The sequence below is a fragment of the Fukomys damarensis genome, unplaced genomic scaffold, assembly GCF_012274545.1.
Source record: "Fukomys damarensis isolate Sample0158 unplaced genomic scaffold, DMR_v1.0_HiC HiC_scaffold_16, whole genome shotgun sequence".
Lineage (NCBI taxonomy): Eukaryota > Metazoa > Chordata > Mammalia > Rodentia > Bathyergidae > Fukomys > Fukomys damarensis.
Window position 1 is genome coordinate 58726945 of NW_022900928.1, and position 17570 is coordinate 58744514.

At 36.5% G+C, this 17570-nt stretch overlaps 1 protein-coding gene across 3 annotated transcripts in view; it reads right to left on the minus strand.

Moving 5' to 3' along the window:
* Positions 1-512: 512 nt before the first annotated feature.
* Positions 513-17570, minus strand: part of Arhgap20 (Rho GTPase activating protein 20) — a 104848-nt gene continuing 87790 nt past the window's right edge. For all 3 annotated transcript variants that reach the window (XM_010610654.3, XM_010610655.2, XM_010610653.3), the window contains exons 10-15: positions 13440-13618; positions 12086-12247; positions 8574-8683; positions 6361-6550; positions 4633-4747; positions 513-2931 (exon numbers count right to left, since the gene is read on the minus strand). In XM_010610654.3, coding sequence (XP_010608956.1) covers positions 1076-2931; positions 4633-4747; positions 6361-6550; positions 8574-8683; positions 12086-12247; positions 13440-13618 — 2612 coding nt within the window. In that variant the 3' untranslated portion in view covers positions 513-1075. The remainder of the gene's footprint in view (positions 2932-4632; positions 4748-6360; positions 6551-8573; positions 8684-12085; positions 12248-13439; positions 13619-17570) is intronic.

Sequence of the window (17570 nt, forward strand, 5' to 3'; positions counted from 1 at the left end):
TAATGACCCATCTGAGGTCTGGCAACCACTTTGTTGAGCACTCTTGACTCCTTGTATCCCACCAACCTCTAATCTGCTCTCTCAATTGTCAGTTTATAAAATTAGAAAAAGGGTGGTATATTAATTTTTTTGTGGCTCTCTAGGAAAAAGCATGTTCCTAGCATAGGAACCTTTGAAAAGGGAACTAAAATGAGTGAACATTGCTTTCTTTATCACAGCTATATCTTGGAGCATTTGCACAGTAACACTAAACAAAAAACAAACCAAGCAACACAACTAACAAAGAACTATTGTCGTGGTACCTCTGACATGACATTACTGGTCACTGGCTTTGGGTTTTCTTCCAGAAAAATTTCCATGGTTTTGTCCCAAAATGACTCATAACTGATAAATGGTTTAGACTGTATTAATTTATTTTGTATCTGTGGACTTGTCTCCTCTCTCATCTTAAAGGTACACCAGTATACTGTGGTACTCTTGAATCATTCTCATTTTCTGTACATTGGCTACATAGATGTGCTGGTTCTTAGAATGATCCTACGAGGATATGTGACTAGAAGATTCCACAGATATGGCTATTGGCTTCGATTAAGGAAAAAGATTTACATGATTTCTGTCATAAATATACACATTTTAAATATTTTGATTAGTGGTATTTTCCTCACTTGATTACTAAAAGCATTCTGTGAAATAAATGTGGGTGATTTCTCTGTAGTGCCCCCCTTTCTGTTCCTGATTCTTCATTCATGAAAGTGTGGCCTCCTCAGGATCCTGATATCACTGACAGTTGACACAGGCAGGCCTCTTCAATGGAAGATGGTTTCTCTAGTCCTCTACTATTATCTCTAAAATCTCTTAGTAAGCAAAAACTGTCTAAACTTAGGTGATAATTTTTTTTTTCACATAAAGTCTTTATCAAGTAGTCTCAGTAGAGAGAATGTTTTTGTCCTAAGTATGAGCAAGATTATTCTTAGGCTACATCTCCCAAGTATCTTTATTTTAAAAAGGGGACATAATTGCTGTTTGTGTTATCAGCCCAGTTCCCACTGTTGCAGATTGTAGATTCTTACTGTGATTAAATGTCTTTGGTTAAAGGTTTATCCTCACCATCAGAAACCACAGTAGGCCCCACATCTGGGATGGCCACATTATTTATAGTCCCAGAGCTAGATGAGGCTTTTTCCCAAGGCAGAGGACCAGAACAGCACTGCCCTTCAGTCTCTCCTCCCTTGTAGGACTTCACAGAAAGCTTGAATCTGCTCTCCACTAGGCTGAATGGAGAACTATAATGTTTCTCTGAGTCCAGACAGGAAGCAGAGCTGCATAGCTGGACTGTCTGCATGGCTCCAAGTCCTTCAGCTGCCCTTAGGGGTAGGTCTTTCTGAATCTCTTGCAGTGAATTGGCTTCTGGAACATCAGAAGCATATGGAACTGACTCCACATGTCCTTTTAGGGAATTTTTCTTTTCCTCTGGTCTGGCTACTTTTGCTTTCTTTTTGAGAGACCAGTTTTTCAAGCTGGCCACACTATTTTTCAACCATGTGCTGGGGTGAAGAGTTCCAGAATGCATTTGTAAATGCCACTCCATGGTGTCCTTTTTTGTGTAGGCCAGGTGGCTACTGGCCTGCCCTTCCGAGGAACCGGGCATTTTAGAATAGAGGCTGGAAGCGCTAATATCAGAAGAAAGGTTTTCTTGTTTTTTCTGAGCCTGGAAAGTGCAATCTATTGGAGAAGAAGTTTCTGTGGGTGTAAACACAGAGTGTTCAGAAATCTGAGAAAACGCACTGTCCTGAGAGCTCACAGATGAGCCAGATGGGGAAGTTCCTGGGGAAGATAAGCTGGAAGAGCTGGTACTTGGACACAGGTTTAGCCTTGGCGGCAAAACTTTTTCAGTGCTTTGGTTGGTGGCACTGCTTTTGCCCACCTCAATTCCCATGACCAAACTCTGATTAATAAGTTTTTGCCCCTCCATTTGCAAAGACTTATGCCGTATGAGATAATCCTCCTCTCCCTGCAAGAGACTAGCTTCACAGCTGATTTTATGTTGTTTCTTTGAATAAATCCCCCTGAGATAGGTCAGTTTGCAGTTCTGGACATCTATGTTGGGCTCTGAGCAGCGTCGATGTGTCCTTGAACTCTTGAATGTATCTGCTATGTGTGGTGGGGAGTATCCAGATGTATTTGCATCAGAATGTTGGTTCCCAGAATGATCTTGGGGGGACATATGACTAGAAGATGCCACAGAAATGGCCACTGGCTTGGAATTAGTGAAAACTTTCACATAATTTCCTTCATTACCTGATGAGCTTTTCTTCTTAATATTTTTACTAGTGGTGTTTTTTCTGCTTATGTCAGTACCTGTGACCAGACTCTGTTCTAAGCATATCGTACCCTCTTCTGGGAGGGCAGTTTTTTGCTTCAGATCGTCTTCATCTTTTTGAGAGAGTATTGCATCACAGCTGGACTTGCGTAACTTTTTCTGGTGAAACTCCCTGAGATAGGAAACCTTAGAATCCCGATAGTCGATGCTGGGCTCTGAACAGCGCCTGAGTCGCCGCAAGCTTTTTGGAGCATCTGCTGCAGCTGTGGACAGGTAGATTGGTGTACATGTATTGGACGAGGCCCCAGCCTGCTCCCCCAGTGAGGCCTTTCTGTTCCTTACTGAAACATTCACCGGCTTGCACCCAGGAGGCCGTTTCATTTGAATGTCTTGATCTGTAGAGTGGTCTAAGTCAAAATCACTCAGGGTTAGAAGACCTTCCACCTCAGGATGGTCAATGTCATAGTCACTGAGAGTTAAGACAGAGTCCATGCTTCTGCTACCCTGGCCAAGTTTCTTTACCAAGTCACTACATGGAGCATCAATATCCTCATTTAGCTCATTTTCCAAGCTGTCATAGGAGGAGTCATTCAGTTGGACACAAGAGGTGTCTGTCAAGAAACATTAAACCATGATTAACACCTTTACTTACTACAAATATAGCAAATGCTGCCTGCAAACAAAGTATGTTTAGTTTAATGGTCCTTTCATGTAGAGTGAATATCTACTCTCCAGAAGGAAGGAATCTTTTGCAGTCTTTCCAAGTGTTAGTACATAAAAAAAGAAATCTGTTGGAGTATATTGGATTTATCTTAAATCCTAATGAAGTGGGCTTTTCCTAGGTAAGATTTTCTCAAAGCAACAAACATACCATAAGATCAAGAAATGGTGTGAAATATGAAGAAATTAATGTCAGGTATAGCTTTGAATAAGACTCTGCCTTCTAACACGGATTACTCGTTGAGTACGTAATCAACTTGCATCTCGGGGAAACTTCCTATCAATTTCTTTTTAACAAAGTACTTTAGCATTGTTTATTTCCTTATTTAGCCTACAATAACCATTAAAATTATTATCCATGCTTAAAAGATGTTCAGGACTATAGAGTAATTTGCCAAAGATAATATAACTGGTAATTGACAGTACAAAAATTTAGAATGTGAAGCGATGTCTTTGAATTCAGAATCTATACCCCACACATAAAGTGCTAGTTGTTTTCAAACTGTTTCATAGTACACTACACTTCTGAGATGTCTTAGTGTCTATAGGGAGCAAGAAAACAGGTCTGCTGCTTTTTCTCTGGCTCTCTACTCCATTTACAATGACGGTAGTTCTCATATATATTAGCATTTCTCATCAAGTTTTATTTAAAAGAAAGTTTAAACATCATCATATCATAGTATAGTACACTAACAACTTCTTGAAGGTTGAAACCTCACCTTACACATTTGTTAGCCTCACACCACACTATGAATATACCCTGAGCTATTAGCAAGTTTTCTAAGGAAGAAATTAAATGTCTTTGCCGTACTGACACGTCGGAGGCTCCCTTCACTTCAGCAGCTATGGGCTCTCTGACAACTGTCCTGGCATAGTCACAGACGTGCTTCTATTTATTACAAAAAATTTCTCAACTAAAATTAGCAATTTCATTTGACTCAGCTATTTCTCTTCTAGGTATCTTCCCCCAAAAGCTAAAGACATAATATTACTGCGATACATTTATACCAATGTTTGTAGTAGCACAATTCATAAAAACTAAATCTTGGTAGCAGCTTGTGTGCCCATCAATAGACAAAAGGATAAAGAAAATGTATCTAGACATAATGCAATACTACTTGGCCATAAAGGATAAATCACACATTTATAGGAAAATCGATGCACTTTGAAAATACAGTGTTAGGTGAAATAATTCAGACATACAGCTTAATAGCTCTCATTTGAGTAAGGCAAAAGTACCAATGAGGAGCAAAATAAGGTACTGAGAGAAGGAAACAAGGAGATCTGCAGCAAATGGGAAGGGATGAAGACCAAGGGGGAAGACTGAGGGAGAAAGGGAGTAAAAAGATTTAAGATGTGTTATATACATGTATCAAATACCCACAATGAATACTATGTCATAAACATGGACTAAAAATACTAAGAATGATGGGGAAAGAGGATTTACAGATGGAAGGAGATGGGAGGGAAGGGGAAGGAGATAAAAAAGAATCAAGCTGTGCTACGTATATGCACCTAACTCCTTAAAAATGAAATGTAAACTTTACTGCAAACACATATCAATAAATAGTCAATCAACTTCTTTACAGTACCTGAGGAATTCTCTTTAGTGTCAATTCTCAATGAAACCTCTCCAAAGAGAGATGTGATTTCATGTCCAAATATCCTACAGCAATTTTCAATCAGAAATTGTATAAGCAGGGAAACCTATACAAAGACAAAATTAAAGTGCTACTTTTCGTATAAGATATTTTTTATTCATTAAGTTTATTAGTACATTTTAGTTGTACATTACAATCACACTCATCAATAGGAATTTGTACCTTTACAGATATATCTTGGTTCTTGTTTTTTCCCCTTCTGTCCCTTCTACCCCTCCAATCCTATTTACAAAAACTTTGTTTCCATATTTTCCTTCTTTTCTGATATTTTTTCTTTCCCTTCTTTCCTTTCCTCTTCCCTTTCCCTCCATTTCATTTTCCCTTTGGACCTTTTCTTCCTGGTTCACATTACATTTCATATAGGAACACTGATTTTTTAACAAAAAAATCCTCAGGAAGAGTATCTTTAAAGTACATAAAAATATACAAAAGTATACAAAAGGTTCCCCTAAAACACTGTGATGCTTTACTTTCTATGCCCAAATTACTCTTACTTTTGTTTTGGCTGTAGTTTGTGTAGTTTACGCTGATCTGCAGCTTGCATTCCTACCACCTCAGCCCCCAAGTGTTGGGATTACAGGCATGCACCACCATTCCTGACTTGAATATACTCTTGAATCATTGGACTCAAGTTATTTGGAGCCTTGGCTTAATGCTAATACCTTATATCATTGTCTCTGTCTTTAAAGTTAGGGTAATTTCAAAGTAATTTCTCCACATTTTTGCAGTGAAGAAATATATTTTGTTATTAAAATTTATTAAAGTATCAACAGGTAATGCTTATGAAAATATCTCTATGCAAAGGGCAGGTTGCTATAAGTTCAGTAAGAGGGCTCTCCATGGGTGCACTATGAAGGAGAGAGAGAACTAGAAAGCAAATGTGTTTTCCTGACTAGTTTTTAACTCACGTGTTGCCTAAGGTTACATTCCCTAACTGGATGTGCTTGAGAAAGAGGACAGCATTTAACTAGGAGGCTTTGTGCCTCTAAGGAGATGTACTAGAACCTCTCTGTAGTTTCCTTGCTTCAGTAGTTGAAGCTAAGGGGCAGAAGAAATGTGGGAAGCAAAGGAAAGTGTATCTCCAAATGCCTTAACAGATGGGCACTGCAGGAGTGTTATTTCAAGTAACTACTGCTTTTTTACTACTTCCATTTTTTTTTCTTTTTTTTGGTACTGGGGATCAAACTCAGGACCTTGCACTTGCTAGGTAGATGCCACTACCACTGAGCTAAAGCTCTAGCCCTCCACTTCCATTTTTAAAGACAAGAACTCTGTAAGTCAGTGTAACTAATTTTACCCGGGATGGTACATCTGACAAATGGGGGGTTGAATTGAAAGAATTGAGAACTGAACTTTGACTTGTTTGACTCCAAAGTTTACTTTTTTGTAAAAACAACTGCTTTCTTATTATTCTATGGTTTGAGTCAGTCCTACTGTTTAGATTCCTTACAGGGAAAAGAAAAATGACTGTTACTTTTCTGCTTATATTCTATTACCTTCCTATAGTCTACAGGATAAGGAAGAATATTCCATAGTCATTAAACTCAACTATTCCTCCCTATAAAATTATCTATGAAATTGTTTTTCAGAATATTATTTCTCTCAGTTTCAAAATGAGTTCTTAGTTACCAAGGGCATAAAAATGAAAAAAGTCATTACCTTCTTTGTAAATTCATGTTCTAGCTCTGGGCTGGAGGAAGTAGGAGGCCAAATAAGGCTTGGAGTGACACATACTGCCAAATTAAATGCATTCATCTGATTGGTAGAGGAATTTTTCTCAATGTTGTATAATATCCCAAACAGATATCTCAGGAGAATGATATTGGCTCTCGGAAGCTGGTCCAATAGTCTAAAGAAAGAAAAACGTGCTCTTTAAGCAAGGCATTTCACTAAAAATTAGATACCCTTAACTTTGCACAGAGAACCATGCAAATCAAAAGGGCAAATCAAGAACAGAGTTCAGATATACAAGAGTTTCAGTTAATATGGTTCCATGTAAAATGACAGTGCTTATACAGAAAGAAAAAAAGCATTAGCCATTATTTTTGGAATATTGTTTTTAAAACTTAATGTAAAAGAATGCAGAAAGAGTCTCATAAAAATGCTGCCTGAAATATTCCCTGAAACTAGTACCATATGCTTTAATTTAGGCAAATTCTGTAATATTCAATCACCCCCCACCCATTTTTTCTAGTAAGATTAAAATGCTCGTTTTATTTCTCGGTAGCAACACAAGAATGCTGTCTCTTGATGAGAACCCAAACTTCAGTCATTAAGACTTCCAGGTCATTCTGAGAGCTTGTGCTCTGCTGTAGCACCTTGTAATACCAATTCCAAATCTCCATTCACTGGTATCACTTTCACAAAGAAGTTAAGTTTACAGTAGTCTATTTTCTACTGCTACTATTGTATAATGATAAAGAGTTTTTCAAATGATCATTCATTGAAAGTAATTTTTACTATTGTTCAGAAAACATATATGAAATATAAATTCTGATATTCATGACTTGCCTTTTTTGTGTGAGAATTTGCAATCCTAGGAAATAAGATATTCTAACTCCTGGTGCGTAAATATCAGAGGCTTTTTTTTTTTTTTTTTTTTTTCCAGTAAAATGGACTGACAGTGAGTATAGTTGATAGGGCTGAATTGCGAAAGACTCTGAAAAGGACCAAAAGATTGAATGTATATGCTTTTGAATGAATAAGCTTTTGGGCTAGCTAATTTTATAAGATCCCTAAACCTATGGCCTAGTTTACAACTCTATAAGTTGTAGATAACTGAGAGTATTGTATCTAATACTTCTCTATAGAATTAAATTCTATCTGGCAGAGAGATAATTGATATGCACCCTTCTCCTGGTTTAAAAAAAAAGGCCAGTTTTGTTTCTACTTATAAATTCATTTCAGCATTTCTGATTTATCTGTTATAAGCTACGATATTCTGAAATCTCCACTGAACTGAATGTAACATCTTACTGGTTCTTTCATTAATGATTTAAATCTTTCCTGTTTACTAATGAAATGTTTTGGCCAATGAGCAACAGAGTACAGAATTTAATGCTACTATCTGAATGATCTACACTAAGCTATACAATGGAGGCAGGTGTAGTATTTTGTTACATGGCTTTGTATTCTGGTGTCTTCAATAGCTATATAATGTTATATTGATTAAATATCTAACAGTAGCAGTGTGTAGATATTTAAATACTGCCTGAGAAAAAAACTAAAAAAATATATTCAAATAAACAAATGGGATTTTTGGGTTTTCAGAGAACTGGAGTATTGCCCTTTGCCTTCTTTCTTATTCTCATACTGTAGAAAATATTTAGGAATGTGGGGGTAGTAAGCTCTATGAGCAATTTGCCTGTGTAAGTTTAGACACTGGGTTCTTTGTAAGCAGATTAAGACTGTGCAATTCCCTTTATGACATCTCTCCAAGAGTTAACTGCTTCTCTGCTATACTTCCACAGCACCCTCCAAATAACTTTTAAAGTGCTATATTGTGTTGTAGTTGTCAATCTCAGATAACTGGACTACGAGTGCTTAGAGGAGGGATTAGGTCATTTTCTGACCTATTTGAATTAAATATATAAGGGCTTGTGTGGTTAAAAATTTCCCTAGATTAAGTTCATAAGCTGTAGATTGGGTTCACAGTATTATCTAATGGACTAATGGATTTTATTTCCTCAGATTCAAACATATAAATAAAAGGTTTTCAATATTCAGGTCTTACATATTAATAAGATTAGAGAAAAACAGCAGCAAAAATGTATCTTAAAGTACCACTTTGCAGTATTTTAATAGGCAAGCTCATAAAACAAGCTTATAAAGCATTAAGCATTTCTGAGACATGACCAAATTAGAATAATTACCTTTGAACTGTGTTTATTTTCTCTTCATCATTTCCTTGATCCATTACACAGACCCACTGATCATAGATATCTGATAAAAAAATACTTCCTGGAATATTTCGAAGAAAGTCCTTACACAGATAAAAAACACAAATATTTAAAATGATTATTCTCATATAAAATATGTATCAGAGAAATGTGTAAGTATTCTGTTGAAAAGTCTTGCTTCTTTAAAGTACACAGGCTGTGCCAACTCTCCACTGACTTGTTCCACATAGAATCACATGCTTCAATTTTTTTTTTTTCCCCTAGCAAAAAAACCATTGGGATAATTTAAGTCTACATTATGGTGAGAAAAATAAAGGACATCTTTCTGGGCTAAAAAATCCTGTTGATACACATTTTATACTAGAATAGCATAATAGGATCTGGCAGTACCATCCTAAATATTTTTCCCTCTTTACTTAGATAGCAAGTTCAAGGAAATGAATCAAGATGCCTGTGAGGTTCACACTGTAGAAACCACTCCAAATTTTGTTCACTTTTTTATCTCAAACAGTGCCTGGCACATGTAAAAAAAAATGCAAAGTCTAGGTTATCTCAGAATATCCTATTCCAGTGGCATTGCTATATGACTGCATCAAGGTACTTAAGGATTCTTCCCCGTGTTCGCCATAGAAGGGCTCATGTGTATTTTGGGGGAGAAAACATTTATAAGTGATGGCTAGGATCTGGGAATTTACAGCAGCATCACTACTCATGATGTACATATCTAAGTCCACTGTCCTTTCTGGAGATCCATTCTCTGAGAACAGTGAGTGGGACTTGGTGTGATAAATCCACACAATGACATAAACAGAATATAACCAGGGGTGTCTGTTGTTTGGCCTTTGTTGATAGAAAGCTTAAATGTAAACTAAATTTGGGCTTAGAGGCTTGGTTTGAGGCCAAATCTCTGTTGCTTTTGGAATAGCACCTAGAAAACCAAGCATGTAGTCCGATGTCCACTTCAGGAAATTTGAGGCAGTGAGAACTCAAATTAATGTCTAAGCATTGTAACCAGGGTTGGCTATCCTCTTGCAAATTCCTGTGTAGAGGTGAAAGTCTCTTTCTAGAAAATCAATGATTTATCTATTTGTCTATGGAAGCTTGTTATGTGTATAGCATGTTTATTGCTAACATGGAAGCTGGAATAATGCACTGTATAGTTAGTTATTCAGGCATCTCTTTTCACTATATACAAGCTCTTTCAGGGCAGGGACAGACCCTCACCTTCTTTATAAATACAGATGTCAAGCATAGCCTCAGCGATACCACAGGCCATTAGTGAACTATTATAATCTCTCATAGGGGCAAATATTAAAGGGTATAAGGAAAGGCTAATCAAATACAGTACAACTGAGATGCTAAAATAAGTTTCAGAACTCTGTACTCATGACATTCTAGTACTGTACTTTTTAAGAGCAGTTAATAAGTATGAGATGGACTTATTCAAAGTCTCTTATATATTCCAGTAGAGATGTACCTAGTTAATTGTGGTTCAGATACATCAACACAAAAATCACCTCTTTTTGGGAAAGCTACTGAGTTCTAATTCCAAACTAATTTTAGATAGTGTACATAATTTACAAGTTAGATTTAAGAGGCAAAATCTGTTATTTAAAATTGTGATAGTGACACTAGCTCTTTTACAAAAATCTCAGTGGAAAACACACTATGATCTGTCTTGAAGAAAAACATCATTAAATCTCAAACTTACACTTGAAAGATAATAACTTGTAACATCTCAATGAACTCTTCCACAGCTGGAATAACAAGTTATGAAATACAACCACCATCACAGCTGAGAAATATGTGAGAGCAGGTTCTGAATTACAAACACTGGTTTTTACTAAATTGAAATTCTCCTTACCTTCTATACCAGAACCTTGGTCCACCAGGAATCTCTAATTCATCTAAGATGCTGTGGATTAAAGTAAAAATTTCCCCAAAGTTTTGGCATCTCAGGCAATTTTGGTCCAATAATAAAATGAAGAGTTAAACTTGTATTTAAGTAAAACTAGCATAAGAATAATTAAAGCAGAACATAAGTACTGCTTCAAAAACAGTATTAAAAACAAAACAAAATAGTCAGCTAAAAAAAACAAATCCAAACTTTTGGCACAAATTATCTCCTGAAATCACTTTACACAATGATAAAACTTCAGTTATCTAAAACCCATTTAAGTAGTTTACTCAGTCATTTGTGTTTTTTTGGTCTTGTCTTTGGGTACACAAAATTATCTGAAACAACTTAGCTCTTCTAGAACCAGACTTCCTTGTAACACTCTCAGCAATTTAACATGAATTTTTAAGTGTGGTGCTGTGAAGAATAGAATAGGAAAATTTTTCTAAAATAAGCTTTACTTTCCTAAATTAAGAAACAAGAGACACAATTATGTGAGAAAAAATATACTTGTCATATTTTTACTGTATGCCAGGATTGAAGAATAATCAAAACCCTGTAGAAAACAGATATCCTAGCTCCATTTCTTTTGAGTGATATTTTATTCAAAGAGTTTACAGCATGGTTTGAGAGCAGATATGGCCCATTACCAAGAAAGACCTGATTTTTCATAAAGTTTATTGTACAAGAAGCTGAACACTCAGCAGGAACAGGGGTATGCAACTCTCTTGATCATGTCTCCCTTAACTTAGTTTTTATGCTCCAGGCTGAAGCCTCCTCTAGCCTTTTGGAGTACTTTTGACCGTTTGGAAATAGGAGCCTAAGGTAGGTCTTCAGAAATTACTGTTGGTTTAAAATCTCTGCTTAAAACAGGTTTTGACTTGACATTTACAAAAAATGTAGGCCATTTCCAAGAATGTGGGGAAGAAATTATTTTAGAAGATGTGACTTATGTAAACATGGGTGAAGCGTAAAAATCAAAGAATGCCAAACGGAGGAAAGGTAAAAAAGAAGGCCCAGAAGTTGGAGTAGTTCCTATTCCACTTTTAAAACAGAAAGCACTAGAAATTGAGGGGAAGGAATATTTATGGGCATGATGATTCCAGAAATGAAAGGAAGTTTTAATAGTCTCAGCAATTTTTTTCTTTAGGTTGTAAAGCCAATAAATGGTTACTATGATAAACTTCTATAACTATTTTCAGTTAATAAACGTAATAAAAGTTTATTTTTTAAAACTTTGCCTTCATTAGGAAGATAGTGAAATCACCATAAGCAGGGTGTTTGTTTTGGTAAACATGCTACAAGTACCGTATTTTAAACATTAAATTTTGCTTTTGTGCAAGGGGTGGCAGGAGTTAAGATAAAGAAATAGGTTCTTTTTTTCCTTATTTCTTTTCCTTTACCTACCTGACATATCATATCGTTAGTGGTAGCTTTTAAAGTCCAATGATGACTTCATGAAATATTTTTAACACTTTCTAGGTTCGAAGTCTATGATGACTCTGCACACAGGATTAATGTTCATAATGAAACAAACCATGTATCCTGCTCCAGAACTACATGATGATAAAATGTGAGCTTTTCCTACCTTTAAGACAGATGCTATCACAAAAACAGATTCACAGTCTAGGTGTACTTCAACTCCAGAATTCAGTTTCTCTTTTAGTTCTCTGCAGGATTTCACATTGGCTGACTGTCTAAAGATGCCCCTTGTGAGGGGGCCTTTTTGATTAAGAAAGAAAAGCATATCCTATGGGAAAACAGGAAAAACAAACACAATGACCCTTCATATATAAAAACAGGGGAATAGGTACTTGCTTTATTTGGTTACCAAAGGCCAGGGTGAAAGCACTGAAACCCTGAAGCTAGATGTTTCTTAAAAGATAGAATGGTGATTACCAGGGGCTTGAGGGCCTGATCCAGTTGGGGAGATACTGGTCAATGGATATGAATTTTAGTTAGAAGAAAGACTTCCAGGTGATTTACTTTGTAAGACGGTGACTATAGTTGTTAACAATGTATTATATTTTTGAAAACTGCTGACAATAGATTAAGTGTTCTCTAATTTTTATGTCCTTCCTGCAGTACAGGGGAAGAATGAATTTTGGAGAAACCAATTCATGTGATTTGAAAGCCAAGTATGCCACTTATTTACTATGTTCCAAGGCTGTTTTTTAGTTTGTAAAGTAAGGATGATAATAATAATTACTCCCTAAATTTGTTGTGAGTGATAAAACAAAGTGACTACACTAGTGTCTGGCACTTACATAGGCACAACAGAACATAAAGTGCCTCACACCTGTTACATTTTGAGGAGGATACTGGACACTCAGTGTTGCTTAAGAGTGATCATTTGATGTATCAACTGGAGGTAATACAAACTCAGTGGTTTTCATCTCACCAATTCTACATAGAACAGATGGTTAAATGCCAGAAAATATATCTCAATGTTTAAACATATGAAGAAAAACCAGTTTCAAAACTTTAAAAAGTATGACTGAGGAGTCACTGCTTAGTGATAAAATGAGATTTTCAGAACAAGTGGAGTTTAAAGAAACAACTTGTGAAGGATAATGTGGATTCTGTGTATGGAGCCCATTCAAATTTATCTCAGCAGGCTTAAATCACTTTCTTGAAACTAGTAGACCGGATTATCCTACTTCAAAAATACTCTGATTTAGCTATCAGTAAACGAAAAGGAAGACGTAAAGAGACAAAGACTTTGTTGTTGTTTTTTTTTTTTTTATTTTGGTACTGGGGATTGAACTCAGGACTTTTGTGCTTGCGAAGAGGAAGGTGTGGTGCCACTGAGGTAAATTCCTGGTCCTGAGAGATAAAGACTTTTAGCTAACACCAGGAGTGCTATAATTTTTCCATTTGGGGACAGACTTACCTCCTAGATCTCTCTTTTCCCATTAGTTTCAGGTCAAACTGAGACTTACCAAGACAGACTTGGGCAGATTATCATTTTCACAAATATCTTGCAGAGAAACTCCAAAGAGCTGTCCTGGTATAGGAGATGTTGGTGACACAGGCAAGTTGTCCAGGTGAGTGCTAGAACCACGCCAAAAGGCCCAGTTTATGATCGATCTCCTCCTCCTAACTGTCTTCTGACCTGAATCTAAAAAGAAGTGGGATTACTAAGAAAATTAATTGACTTAACCTTATTTGTATAATTTCCATTTTACAGTGTATTACTAGGGCTCAAAGATAAAATGCCTATGGCTGTCCACTGTTACTGATTACACAACCTATAAAATTTATTATGGCATTTTACAAATTAAGGATGGGTTCTTCCATCCATTTCTGGACATCGCTGGACTGGGGACTTGAATTTTGACACTAAATTTTCAAATGTGAAATACAGGCTCTCTCGGTGAACTATAACAAAGCATAAAGCACTTCATATTTTCCCATTTCTTCAAGATGAGACTAGGCATTCAAAAAATTCGAAGACTAAGGAGTATTTCCCTTTTGAATACTTTACTTATCCAGAGTAGCTTGCACATGCTGTTTCTCTCTCTTGCTTTCCCATCTTCAAATATATTGTCTTCTTTTATTTTTAAAAGTTTTGATGATTGAATTATGATTAAATAATGAGAAAAAAGTGAGATGGAAGGAGAAGGGGGGAGAACTATTAAGTTATTTCCTGGAAACAGAGGATGTTTCTCATCTGATTTTCACTCCACTACTTAGCACTGAGACAAGAAGTTAATGTCCTACAAATTTTTTCTTTGTAACTGCAAAAACTGATTTATCTTTTTAGTTTTCAAGGTTAAAAATATGCTTAAGGCAGCATGGACAATGTGAAAAAAAATAACATTAGCAAACTAGTAATAAGCGAGCCAGACAGAGAATGATTTCATGATACCATAGAGCCAAAACATTTTTGATTTCATGTGTGTCTAATTTTTAAAAAGAAGTTAAAGAGTTTTCAAATTGAACATAAAAAGACAGCTCTTTAAAGTTTCACTTCTAAAAGTGGTTAACCCTTTTCTCCTTGCCACCTCCACAGCACATAAGCACTGATAATTATAAACTCTGGACAAACAAAACAAAATAAATTTGCCTAAGGGCATCAAACAGTGTCTGCAGACTACAGACATCTGAGGTGCAAGTTTGACACAAGAAGGGAATGGCAGGGAACCTTGGTACATTTCTCATTCTTACAGCTTTTACTATGAGGGCAGGCCCTGGGGTTGTGGAGTGGCAAAATCTGGAGAGAAACCTGTATTCATACGGGATTGAAGATGTACAGAAGAGACAGATGTAGTGACTGCTGTTGGAAAGTGGAAAGGGACTGCCACAAAGGAGGAAATCTTACCGTGGAATCTTCAAATATTGCAGATAAATTCTATTCACATCTCTGGCTTCCACCTATGTGGTAGATTCAAAAGAGCCACCTGCACAAACAATACCCACTAAACATCTAACTCTAGTGAGAATGCATGGGAATGGTCCGTTAAACTGGCTACATGGCATTGTTTCTTATGCTACCCAACCAAGCTACCCAGAAATGATACTGAGCTGTCCAACATTTCTTATAATGGTAATGGAACACAAGGAGGACATCTCACCAATGTTAAACACCAATTTCAAAGTTTTCGGTACTGTTTGGTTGTAGAGTAACTCAGCACTTTACTTATTCAGAATGACTTACTTAAACCAAATATGAAACAAGCCAAATTACTGTAAGATACTCAAGTGAGCAACATTTTACAAAATGGCCTCATGACCACTCACCGGTGATTTCTACGCAGCGGATATATTGTGTACATCATGAGGGTATACAAACTCAGGGACATAACAGTGCTCCAACTTCTGCAGTTGGGAGCTTCGTCTGACTCCTCGGACAGTCATATGGGCAAGTGAATCAATCTCTTCCCTCATCTTTAAAGTGAAAAGCATATTACCTATTTTTTGAAGGCTTATTGAGAGGACTGTTTAGAATATATATGAAAAAATACTTTGCCCAGGGACTGGGTCACAATGATCTTGATTAAAGTTGACAGGACACCAGGCTCTCCTTCCACTCTCCACTGGTTCAGCAGCCTTCACTCAGATGCGACGCACACATGAAGGAGAATCACCGCTCGGCTTCACTACAGCATTTTCCTTCTGCCCCGACTCTCAACCATTGTTATTAAAAACACAGAACAGAGAAGGAAACAACCCTTTCCTAACTCCAGAAAGCAGTTCCTGTATGTCTAAGTTTGTGAATATTAACACTGTTTTATTATTTCTAAAATTAACACATTTGGGAGTTAGTTTACACACACTTTAAGAAGAATGCTCTATCAACAAGTTATATACCAAGCTATCTTATGAATGTAGACCAAAGATAAAGCAGAAATTGAGCTCTTTAGTTTTTCCTAAATACTTTCAGCAGTAGTCATGCCTTGCATTGCATAAAGCATTTGATCTGAGAACTTACATTCTGATACTGAGAAAAAAATTTCATTAAAGTTCACTTTGTTGCAGAACTCAATGTATAGTGCTTATTTTTAAAATGTCTAATGCTAATAAAAACATTTTCATAAAAACAAATATAAAGCAATACTAAATTTATGTAAATCTAGCTTTCCTAAATAATGTTAGCAGGTTTAAAGCTTGGTGTTCTTTTTTATGCTTAAATCAGAAAACTGAACACTAAACATTATAACTGGTAAAACTTTACACATATAGAGTAATAGTCATAACAAGAAAAAGCTTTCTATTCTGGCCATACATCTCAACTTCAGAATACTTTCTTCTCCCCAGAGTAGGAAAGTGATTCAGGAGAACACTAGGCTGACAGAACAAAAAGGCAGAAGGTGTGCCTCATATCCTACCATCTACTATGAAAGCTCCGTTTAATTCCAGCTTAGTCTTGGGTCTCAAGCAAATGTGGAAAGTGAAGCTGCTGATGGCACAGAACTGGGAGCACAATTCAGGCTTGGAACCCTGCTAACTACTAGAGACCATACCCCCACTTATTTTCACAACTGTTCTGCTCAATTCCAGTTATACTAGGCATAACTAAGCCTTTCAATCTTTCTTTTAACTTTGGCTCTGTTTTACATATTAGACTAAACCTCGGAATGGGTTTGCATGCTTTAAGAAACTCACATTCTAAAGATACATGTAGATAAATAGGCATAACATTTTAAAATATATTTTACTAGACGTTAGTATCACATGCTCTAGAGACCCTGAAATGGAGCGAACAGCTGCCTCAAAGAGAAGACTTCCTAGCAGTGACACTTAAGTTAGGTCTTGAGATCAGATATTTGAATGCATACATCTTGAACTCCGCACTTACACTGCAGTCATTTCACTGGGAACCAACCACCCCAAAGACAAGTTAGGATGATCTAAGTCTCAGGGATGGCCTTATCACTTGCTACTTCATCTGCAGTGTGAAACTCTTCAGTAGGGGGTGTTTTCCAAACTGAGGCAGAATTTGAAAGAAAAGAATGGGGATGACTATGCTCACCTAAGGTTATACTGATTAACAGGGATATTTTCCTTAAGCTAAGTAGGAAAAAACCTCTATCAGAAACAGACCTGACGTTCTAACTGTGGCTCATTTAATTCAGGTGGTAATTGTTGTCATCCAATAGTCTCATAGAAATTAGCTGCTGCTTTTATGCTGCTAACCTTAAAAATAAGGTTTGATTTTCCATGCAAACTATCTACTTCCTAGAACTAATTAATTTAAAGTTTGAATTCTATGGATTTTAAATAATGTATGCCACTCTGATAATCATATGGTCATATTTCCTATATCATAATAAAGCTATGTAAGTAATAAAAATCTCTAATAATCTTCAGACTGGCATGTTGGCATTAAACAGCAAGAGCAGTAATAGAAGCAATGAGAATGCTGGCAGTAAGACATACTATGTAAAGTATTCTGTCTTATAAAGGGAGTTAGTGCTAACAGCCTACACAGTGGGGCAGTTAGGTGTAGTCACAAGAACAGAGACTCCGAACAGAAGATGTGTGTGATGTTTCAGCTCCACCACTGTTACACACTTGGTAACAATGCGGTCACAGTCTGAGTCCGCTTATTTAAAAACTAAGTTAATAAT